The sequence below is a fragment of the Wolffia australiana genome, chromosome 16 (assembly GCF_029677425.1).
Source record: "Wolffia australiana isolate 7733 chromosome 16, ASM2967742v1".
In the NCBI taxonomy this organism is placed as follows: Eukaryota; Viridiplantae; Streptophyta; class Magnoliopsida; order Alismatales; family Araceae; genus Wolffia; species Wolffia australiana.
This window is the reverse complement of record NC_135850.1, coordinates 12678207-12689398: the sequence shown is the minus strand read 5'-3', so window position 1 is coordinate 12689398 and position 11192 is coordinate 12678207. Positions and strand designations below refer to the sequence as shown.

At 44.5% G+C, this 11192-nt stretch overlaps 2 protein-coding genes and 1 long non-coding RNA gene across 3 annotated transcripts; all 3 read right to left on the bottom strand.

The window, feature by feature from the left end:
• Positions 1-2042: 2042 nt before the first annotated feature.
• LOC144713743 (uncharacterized) lies at positions 2043-3283 on the bottom strand. The gene is made up of 5 exons (XM_078588421.1): positions 2740-3283; positions 2593-2661; positions 2449-2510; positions 2231-2293; positions 2043-2157 (listed from the first exon to the last, which is right to left on the bottom strand). Exons 1-5 carry the CDS (start codon positions 2824-2826, stop codon positions 2088-2090), a joined length of 351 nt encoding a protein of 116 aa, XP_078444547.1. The 5' UTR covers positions 2827-3283; the 3' UTR covers positions 2043-2087.
• A 1170-nt stretch (positions 3284-4453) lies between these two features.
• Positions 4454-6879, bottom strand: LOC144713523 (uncharacterized). The gene is made up of 5 exons (XM_078588114.1): positions 6848-6879; positions 5953-6781; positions 5251-5640; positions 4964-5157; positions 4454-4511 (listed from the first exon to the last, which is right to left on the bottom strand). Exons 1-5 carry the CDS (start codon positions 6877-6879, stop codon positions 4454-4456), a joined length of 1503 nt encoding a protein of 500 aa, XP_078444240.1.
• Positions 6880-7267: 388 nt separating this feature from the next.
• LOC144714046 (uncharacterized) lies at positions 7268-8346 on the bottom strand. The gene is made up of 3 exons (XR_013584216.1): positions 8168-8346; positions 7664-7708; positions 7268-7564 (listed from the first exon to the last, which is right to left on the bottom strand). It is a non-coding gene; the product is annotated as an uncharacterized LOC144714046 (long non-coding RNA).
• Positions 8347-11192: the final 2846 nt, after the last annotated feature.

The following is an 11192-nucleotide window of genomic DNA, read 5'->3' as shown; positions in this document are numbered from 1 at the left end:
GGTTGGATTCAATGCATCTCTTTAATACTTTGGTGAGATTTAGGAGGCAGCCTTCATATGTAGACCCGAAAAAAGAGAAAAATCATCCATGAAGATTTCTAGGCATTCTCCAACTAAATCTGAGAATAAGGCATTCATGCATCTTTGGAATGTTGCTGGGGCATTACATAAGCCAAAAGGCATACGCGTGAAGGCGTATGTCCCTACAGAACTGGTGAACGTTGTTTTCTCTTGATCTTTAGGATGAATGTTCATTTGGTTGTATCCTGAATATCCATCGAGAAAACAGTAGAATTTTTGCCTAGATAATTTTTCCAAAATTTGATCCATGAAGGGTAGTGGGTAATGATCCTTGTTAGTGGCTTTGTTGAGCTTTCTATAGTCGATGCACACTCTCCATCCAGTGGTTAACCGTTTATGCACTTCTTCTCCTTTTTCGTTCACTTCTACAGTCACTCCGGACTTCTTTGGTACCATGTGAACAGGACTCACCCATCTACTATCAGATATGGCATATATGATTCCAGCATTTAGCCATTTTACTATTTCCTTCTCAAGGACCTCTCTCATTTAAGGGTTAAGCCTCCTTTGATGCTCTCTACAAGGTCTAGATTCTTCCTCCAGGAATATTCTATGTTCACAGATTGAGGAAGGAATCCCTCGTATGTCATCAAATGTCCACCCTAATGCCTTCTTATGATCTCTAAGTACTTTAAGTAGATCATCTTCTTGGTTTTGGGTAAGTGATGAAGATATGATCATAGGTAAGGTCTTCATGGTATCCAAATATGCATATTTGAGGGAGGATGGTAACGGCTTTAACTCTAGATTGACTTCTACTAAAGGGGTGTCTGTGATTTCATCTTCTAAATTGACCCCTTCTACTCTTGATAGATATTCTTCGATCACCCCAACATGTCTTTCTTCCTCTACATAAAGTTTTAATTCTTCATTGCTTTCTAAGGGGCACTTCATCATTTTTGATATGTCAATTTGGACTCTTTCGTTCCCAATTTTAAATTCTATAGTCCCCTTCTCCTAGTCCATGATCGTCCTCGCTGTTACTAAAAAAGGCCTTCCTAGAATGATAGGGCCTAAACTAATATTCCTTGATATTTTCTCATCAGTTACTACTAGTGGAGCTCGCTCGCAATGCTCGCGCAAGGTAGAGAGATGAATATGAAAAGCAGGGCCGTTACCGTGCTGAACTGAATGGTTATAGTTTAACAGGGCAAGTTTGGGATGTAGAAGCAAAATTGTTTTGGCGAATAAATTTTGTGGTGCTGATGTGATATCTAGTGCAGTGGATGCTGATGAGAAATGGCATTGGCAGGCCGTGCTGAGCGAAATTTTTTAGACCCCAGTAGAGGCTATGGGGAAGATGCCGTAATGAAAGAGAAGTCCCTCAGCCTGACGTTCCACCTGGAAGGAATGAAATATTAAGTAATTATGTGGCTTGAGTTGGGCAAAAATTGATGATTTTCCTCTGGGAGCAAGACATGTTTGAAAGAAGCGACCGGAGAACGGGGTAAATTTTGACTTGTTTTTGGCTCGATGTTTAATTGTAAATTTTTCCCTGATTTCGACAGTGAAGAGCGGGCTGACATAGCTGAGTAGGCTGAGTCGGGGGAAGTAATGATTTTCGGGAGGTAGAAGGGCAAGTGCACTGATTAATCAAAACAGTAGTATCAGATATCAGAGCAATATTGCGGGAGAAAATTTAACAGTTGGAAGAAGACGTAATTCCCAATAAAGTGGATAATTAAGAGAGGAAATGAGTAAGATTCAACCTCCTCCTAGTGGTGCCCGCTTGCAAAGCTCACATGGGGTATGACCATATAGTGGATAAATAACACAGCCGCAACAAAAATTGGTGCACTCCACAGCTATAATTCACATTTGAAATTGACATCAGAATTTCAGTGGAAGATTAAATCGTGTGTTGCAAAAAATCAACAATTGTAGGACATAAAATGCTCAATGTGATATAAACTTCAATAATAAACGGAACCCCGTGGAATGAAATTACCATTCGAATGGGAGAAAACATGCCACCTCTGAGCAGGCCTCACGTCGTGCAGAGTGGATTAAATGTGTTGTTCTGATAAGTTGTTGTGGCTTATTGATCGTGCAATACGTATGGGAAAGTTGCAGACACTGCAAGAGAGTAATTGTAGAAACTCAGTGATAATCAAAGTTAGGCGACATTAGTTGAATGGACCGAACTTACCTGGCTATTGCAGTAGCCTTCGATATTTTGCACTGATGGCCCTTCTCCATAATTACCCGATTGCTATCAGAAGTGAAAAATATCACGGTGATAAGTAGTAAAATATTATGTACCGTAATGTCAGTAATTTACATCTTATCTATCATCTATTGGGTCTGCTTGTAGCCAGTTAGAGTTAGTAATAGTTAGATGACATTAGATGAATGGGTCGACCTTACCTGGCCATTGTCGTAGCGTACGATATTCCGCACCGATGGGCTTCTCGATAATTATCCGATTGCTTCATAAGAAAAACAATTCACGGTGAGAAGTAGTAAAATCCTATGTATTGTAGTGTGAGCAAATCAAGATTTATTTATCACCTCTTGGGTCTGCTTGTTGCTTTGGTTGCAGGTTGGGGAGGAGGGAATCATGCCGTAGCCCCGTGTCACCTGAAGGATCCATTTATGGGGCGTTGAGATTGTGATAGCAATGCAAATATGTTGTGGAGGGCAAGTTCGAGAGTGTACCAGAGAGTGTAACGGAGTATGGAGATGCTCATCGCCTCGGTCGTGATCGCAACGTCGACTTTTGGAAAATCTCCGTGTAAACAACATTAGTCACGTGCGATCGATTTTTCCCACCATCGCAGAACACGATTCCTGTTGGACCGAGTCTTGTTCTTGAGAGGGCGACGTAGAGCTGGCCATGAGTGAAAAGAGGGTTTGGTAGATATATCCCAACAGTGTCAAGAGTTTGGCCTTGGGATTTATTAATCGTCATTGCGAAGGCCAGCCGAATTGGGAATTGAAGGCGCTTGAATCGAAAGAGAAGCCTTGACTGAGATGGGTAGAGCGACATCCGTGGTAGGAGGTGGACTTGACCATAGAAATTTCCTTGACTGATGATACTGACTTGCACCATTGTTGGAAAGAAGCTAACAACTCTTAGCCTAGTCCCGTTGCAAAGGCCTTGTAATGTGTTCAAGTTTCGGATGAGGAATATTATGCACCCAATCTTAAGACGGAGCCTGTGCAGCGGCATAGTTGCATCATCAATTGTGTTCAGAAACTCAATCGGGTATAGGGATTCGTTGTGAACTTCGCCGGGGGGGATTGCATCGGAGCTTAACTATTCCATTGTCTCACCGGGGAAGACGTCTAGTACCATGTTGTTGACCTCAACGACATCATCGTTCAGAGGGGTATTAAGATCGTTTTCGTCAACAGCTGAGTTTCATCATCATCGAAGGAACCATAAACTTGGGAAATGAGATCTGTTAGGGAGGATACGCGGCGTATCTCATTTGGAAGACAGACATCTGTGCCAGCCCGTCCTTCTCCAATAGCAAGTAAGAACTCGCTCCATGCTCGTTGGTCTGGCGAAACACGGACATTTGTTTTGAGACGGAAAACAGAGCAATGTCGCCATATCTCACTTTGGTTAAGGGCTGAATTGATGATCATTGCGCGGGAGCCTTTCTGTATTACTAGAAGCATCTGTCTGAAGTCACCTCCCATCACAACAACTTTGCCGCCGAAAGGAACATTTTCCAAATATGGGTTGGTAGTCTTCATCACATCGCGAATACTTCGATCGAGAGTCTCAAAGACATGGCGGTGCATCATTGGTGCTTCGTCAACAATTCTAATACTTGCCGCTTGAATCTGGAGGCCGATCATCGAATCAGGTGAAAATCCTTATGTTGAGACGTGAGTTACAGGAATAGGAATCTTGAATGTGGAGTGTAAGGTTTGCCAGCTTTCGAGGAGGAGTGCGGCAATACCACTTGTTGCAGTTGACAATGCCGACAGGCGAGAGGCCTTTATCTTTGCAAGAATTGCCGAGTAGAGGAACGTCTTACCAGATCCACCAGGCCCATCGACGAAGAAGACATTACCCATAGTAGCATGTTGTGGAAATTCGATTGCTTCAAATACAGCATCGTTAAGTTGTCTCTACTCTTCATTCAGCATGCTTTGTAGGTGTTCTGCGGTGAGGATTGCATTCTCGATGTTGTATCTATGTATTGCATTGCTGGTGACATGTACTGACAGGTCTTCGACTATTCAGGGTAACCCTGGGAATGACTCGAGCGAAGATCCATTGTGATAGAGGATTGAATCAATTAGGATCAGTACTTTTTTTTGTAGATGATGTGGGTCTTGTGATTGGCTGGTTAAACGTAGGTCATCCGACATAGCATCAAGGTGTTTCTGGAGAAGCATAAGAGGGTTGGAGATTTCACAGTAGAGCAACATCATCGCATAGAGCTCGCGAACTTGACTGGGAGAAGTGACACCTGTTGCCAAAGACAGATCATTGTCAAACTCTGCATCAGAGTGGAGTAGGCCGCGAGCAGTTGCAGCACCCTGATATGTGTCATAGAGAACACCAGCAACGGTCCTTAGATTGTCAAAACAGGTAGCTCCTGGAACATGATGAAGCATTAATCGGAGGTAGTACCGTGCAGTGTCACGAGGACAGACAAAGTGGACCCTTCCAATGCACTATTGTCGTTGACGTCGTGTCCAACGTCGGGTGGAATTGTTCCACGTATAGTATGAGGGGAAGTCATAGTACAACATATGTTTGGCTTGAATATCGTCCGGATGCTCCCTATTGTAACGCATCCACTCTGTGAGTGGCGTGCGATCCGACCTACCCATGACTTCACCAATTGTTTCTCCTTCTGCGTATACAACGATTTGCATATTCTCATCGTGAACTTGTAGGGGGAAAACTATTGGGTACATTTTTTGTAGGCTGAACTCGCAAATTTGCCAGAATGCCTCTGATACAGATATGTATCGCGCGTCCAGATATTCTTGGGCTTCGTCGTGCGGAGTATAGGGAGTGGTACTGCAAGTGCCGAGGTTTGTAGAAAAAACTCTTGCCTGAATGCGATCGTGGCCCTTGTACACATACTTGTACAGGTACTTCACTGACTGAACGGAAGAGCAAATTTCCACGTTAATGTGACAGTTAAATGCCTTGCACAAATATTTATTGTATGGGACAACCCAACGGTTGTCAATGACATGCGAACCCTTTTGGATGAATTGCCCGTTGTTGCGACGTCGGTAGAGAGGGTACCCATCATTGTTGACTTGCGTGGAGTCTATGAACTCTTTTGGGAACTTCTTAGAGCACTTACCTTCCTTCATACATGGGGATCTTGGGTTTGCAGAACCGCAGGGGCCATGGATCATGTGCGTGGTGACACAGTCAAATAAATCTTTGTCGCTGGGATCAGGAATTTCAGCCCACATTGTCTTGTCAATGTCCTCTGGGGTTTTCGGCTTGTGGGGAGTATCTAGTACCAATAACAAGTGAGCGTGTGGGAGACCACGTTTTTGGAATTCAACGACGTACACACGTCCGTTTACTTTGCCTGATACTTCATTCTCGATTAACAAACGGAGAAGCTCCTTTAGTTTCAAGCGGAAAATGCGACAACAAATATCAAATCGATCATGTGACTTCTGGCCAGGGAGCAGAGCTTGTGTGATTTTTGGCCATTTTGGATTGCAAGTCATTGTGATAAATAAATCAGGCTTTCCCATCTTTCATACGATGGCCATAGCATCCTGGTACAACCCTTGCATGTAGCGGGGTCCGCCAGTAAATGTAGGTGGGAGTATGATCATCCGTCCCGCAGGCATATCAACATTGTCCGAGGCTACTTGATCAACTAATCCTCGATAGAGGCATCCACGCAATGTTGTCTGGTTGCAACGAACCCAATGTAATCGTGATTCTTCAACTTTAGCGTAAGAGTCCACGACATATTCCTGGAAAAGCCTGCCGGAGAGATGAAGCACTATTGATGTGTCACGAACCATGAAGTGGTAGGCGTAGAATTGTTTCATTGTTAATTGGAAGTTTTCCTTCAGCTGGGTGCTCCATCCCGGACTACCATAAGGAAATAGCAGCACAAAGTGGAGTGGGTCGTAATATCCATGTAGCTGATTAACGAATTGCAGTTCTCCACCACGCTTGCGAAGAACAATGCTACGCCTACTGTCTCCTTCATTTCCATCCCCAGTCATAAGAACAGCGATCTCAGAGCCTGTGGGTTGAGCATAACGTCTGTCAGCAATGGAAGGCTCTCCAACCCATAACTCGAACTCTTGCGTGGATGCGGTGAGTAGTGTTTCTTCATTGTTAGCTTGGAATTGATGAACAAATGTGTTGGACACATTCAGGCAGTAGTGGATCTTTTCTAAGATGGTGCGATTTAAGTCAGGGAAGATTGAGTTTCGTCGCTCTATCTGATAGTCTGTGTCGTAGATGTAGATTTGAGCAAAAGAAGGAGAATGACCGGGGAGGGGCAGCAAAGCTTTTGAGATTTGATGATAAACAGCACCTTGGATTCGAAAAGTGTACACACCTGCGGAATTGTCGGCCAGGTTACGATCAAAATTTTCACCGCTTGATGTGAAACTGAATGCTGAATTGTAAGCTCGAATAAAATTGCGGAAGTGCTTGGACTCATCGGTCGTGCCCTCAAGCAGCTCAAATAGCAATGGAGGCGGGTTGGGGAATGTTGGCAAGTTGATTTTACCATCCCTGCAACATAAGTAGAAGACGGGGTTTTACTGACTGGAACTGGGTTTGCGTTCATCTATCCAAAACTTTGACTGGCACGAAGCACATGATGCATTCATGGTACCGAGAAAATTGGCTTGAACATTTTTCACATCGCGCCTAGCTGAGAGGAGTGTGGGCACAGTTGTCGATCTCGTGGATCGACGATATGCAAGTCTTTTAGCCCGACAGTTGCTCCTCATAACGGGGGTGTTCATATTATTGTCTTCGGAAGGAGAACCTACTAATAGCATTGAAGATCAGAACAGATGATAGAGTACTGAATGGAATTGCTGATTATTGGAAGATTTTTCAAAGAGGTACCTATTAATAGTTTTGAAGATCAAAAAATAAGTGTCTTCTAAAAAGGATCTATGTGAATAAAACATGATCAGTGTAAAGAAAGTTGTATGGATGACACGAAGAGTGGTACTAAGTTACACTGCTACGTCCACCAAAAGAGGAGGAGAAATTGTTAGACGGCAAGGTGGAATTAGTTTGGTTTGTGAGGGAGTTAAGTCAAAGAGAAACTTATTTCTCCAATAACCAAAAATTAAACTAAAGTCTTTATGATCGGTGGCTCACTGAGAAAAGAGATTCTCGATTAATAAGCAGATAATGGAAGGGCAGTTTTCAGCGATGGTCACCTCGACTTCCACGTCTCGATCGCGATCAACGTTATCGGTTTGACAATCTCCGGCGAGCTATCCAGATCGATCACGCGCGTATGAACCCAGAGGTCGAACTAATCCCAGGTGTTCGTCCCTGCAAATGAGTGATTTCTAATCACAGTTGTGGAAAATAGTAATTCGGATTAAAAGAGTTCGGAAGAAGGCGATCGAACCTTCGCCGCTGACGGATTACCTGGTGGTGATGTTGATACCCGCATTGTAAAATTCGCCCCGCGTTCTAAAAACATCATGAATAAGAGGTAGAAAAAGAAAGAGAAATAAGAGTTGCGAAAACATAAGAATCGCATAGAAAGAAAGAGACACTCCGGGTGAATCGCAAAACATAAGAAACCTTGCACTAGCGAGGATCGATCGTTCCGGAAATCTGGCGTGCGGAAAAATTGAAAGATATGAAAAACTCGCGTTCCAAAAATCAATTCGCGTTATAAAAATTCACGAAAAATTTAATCGGCGAAGAGAAATACATTTCCACCAAAAAGTTATGGCGGAAGGAAAGACAGAGAGCGAAAGATCGAAATAAGGCGATAAGGCAATAAGGCAAATAAGGCAATAATAAGGCAATAAGGCAAATAAGGTGATAAGGCAAATAAGGCAGTAAGGCAAACAATATCCAAGATATATAAGGTGATAAGGCAAATAAGGCAGTAAGGCAAACAATATCCAAGATATAAAATACCTTTCACGTTTTAGGAACGTGGCTGGGTGCTGGAGAAAGGGGCTGAGAGAGCTGGTGGGAGCTGGAGAACGGGGCTGAGAGCTGGAGAATTCACATTCTAAATATTCGAAAGAACGTAAGGATTTTAAGAATCGAAAGAACGTAAGAATCGAAAGAATCGCAAAAATGGTACCGCGAGGAGGCGGCGTATCTGGTTAACCTGCGAAGCGAAATACAGTTCCACCAAAAGTTTATGGTGGAAGGAATGATTCTTAAGTTAACCCCGCCGCGTCCATCTAATAAAATATTTTGGCCTATTGGAGAGGAAAATTATTTTATAAATTACATTTTCGATCCAAACTTTATATTTTTAAGGTATAATCGGGAGTTCATCAAGAGAACTTCGAGCAATATTTGTCGACACTTCCTGTTCAAAGAGATCGGGACAAAATTTAAATAAATGAAGATATAGATAAACAAATAGAGAAAGAGAGAGATTTGATAAACCCATGAAATCATGAATACATTCGGATAAAAAATCCAATGTCAGTAGAGAAAGTATGCCATCAAATCCAATAAGGATGAAGAGTGAGAGAGATGCGATAAACCCATGAAATCATAAAATACCTTTCACATTTTAGGAACGCGCCCGGGAGCTGGAAAACAGGGCTGAGAGCGCGGCTGGGAGCTGGAGAAGGGGTCTGAGAGCTGGAGAACGGGGCTGGGAGCTGGAGAACGGGTCTGAGAGCTGGAGAACGGGGCTGGGAGCTGGAGAACGGGTCTGAGAGCTGGAGAATGGTGCTGGGAGCTGGAGGAAACGCGGTTGGGAGGTGACGAAATCGAAGTGGAGAAATCGAGCTGGAGAAGGGGTCAAAGTCTTAGGGCAGTCTAGTCTCTCTCCTCTCTCTCAGTCTCTCTATCTCTCTTCTCTCTCCAACCCTTCCTGGCCAATCAGAGGCCAGAAGGGTACACGTTTTCCTTTTATAGTAATAGAGATAGAGATGAAATTTACAGGGATTTCACAATTTTTTACAGTGATCATGACATCCGTCAATCTCCCCTCAGGTTGCCTAACAGTGCCATCAGCTAAAAGCAAATCCATATGGAACATACCCAGCTAAAAGCAAATCCCCCTCAGGTTACCCGCTCACACCTAAAGGAACATACTCGTCCAAATCTTCATGGGAGCATTTCCGTGAGAAATCCCCCATCTAGCACTGGGTTCGTCGCATCTGGCATCCGTCGATCCTCCCTCGAGTCTCCTTTTTCCTCCGGTGACTCTTGCATCGCGGCCTACCGACTGATGATCGAGTGACCCATAGAGGTTACTCCCTCGGTTCCCACTGTCACTATTGTCCCGCAGCTCCACACACTGAGACCATAGACCACCTTTTCTTCCACAGTGAGACAACACTCGCATGCTGGTGCCTCATCACTGATCGTTGTTGTCAACTGACCCCGTCTAAGTGTTTTGGCAAGTTTCTTATCTCGCCAACACGCTCTACACGGAGCCCCATCCTACACATCACCATAGCTTATCTACAATGGGAGATATGGAAAGGGCAAAACTCTTATCGTTTTGCAGGTATGCCCATGCTCGTCGTGGATATAATGAGTTGAGTTCAGCTATGGCTACGACGCATCCACAACCTAATCCCCCCTTGAGCCAACCGATCCACACTCGCTTGCGACCTCCTACACTCTGTGGGCATTCCGGTGACACCCACCCCCATCCGCATTTAGTATTGAGTTGTTTATTGGCTACCACGGCCCATAGGCATCCTTAAATTGAATGTGGATGGTGCTGCCGAAGGGAACCCGGGCACAGCGGGGGGAGGAGGTATCCTCCGGGACCATATGGGGAGTATACTCTTTGCTTTTTCTTCTTTCTACGGCATACAGACTAATATAGTAGCCGAGGCTATGGAGATCCATGATGGCCTACTCCTCTGTAAGGAACGAAAACTTCACAATATCGTCGTGGAATCGAACTCACAGATATTAGTTGATATGCTTTGTCTAGGTACATGCTTCCCACACCGAGTAGGGCCGGACATCATGCGGTGCCAACCTCACACACGATGCTTTCGTCATCCCCTACGAGAGGGCAACCAGACAGCAGATGCACTCGCTAACCATGCAGTACATGCACGAACCCCCTCCTCCATCTTTCTTTCTTAGTAGGTGCCCCCTCCGACAGCTAGAGGCTCTTATTGCGTCGATCATCTCGGCATGCCGACCCTACGCACACGGCCCATCCTCGTCAGCCCACGGGATTGGAGGATTGCATGGAACGCTGGAGCAAGATGGGTGGACTGCGCCCGCCTCGACTAGAGCCCTCACCACGCTCTTCATCCACTCCACTTGATGGAGGCGAGGACATCTCCTGAACTACATCGTCATCACGGAGCGGCTCTAGTGGGACGATGACGTGCACATTTCCCCGAGCGCCTTCAAGGTATCTTATATGTATCTTTTCCTTTTCTCCACTTGGGCATGGACGAGTGGGATCCAAGTGTAATTGGGATATTTATACTCGCTCCACGCCTAAAAACATTGACAAACACTTCACTTTATAAATAAAATCCCGCTAGGTGGTGTCCAGGGCACGGATGGATCGGTCTACGGGCATAACCCTAGGGTTGGCCGTACCCGGCACCGTGTTTTTTGCCAAAAAAAAAAACATCCTTGTGGATTTCCTCTAATTCCCCAAATCCATATTCCTCATATAGCGTTGTAGGGATGATACTTATGCTGGCTCCGGTATCTAATAGAACTCTGGAGAAAGTGTTTCCTCCGATTTCACACGTGATGAACGGAGCTCCTAGAACTCCCATCTTGATCGGAATCACATTTAGAATGCTGGAAGCATTCTCTGAATGGTTCACTACCTTCCTAGGTTTCCGACTAGTGCAGGAATCCATAAGATACTTCTTCAAGGAGGGAGCACATTTAAACATATCTTCTACAGTCACTATCATAGTGGCCTATTTGAAGTTTTCTAGCAACCTAGTTTCATAATCACAAACAGGTTTTTTTCTATTTA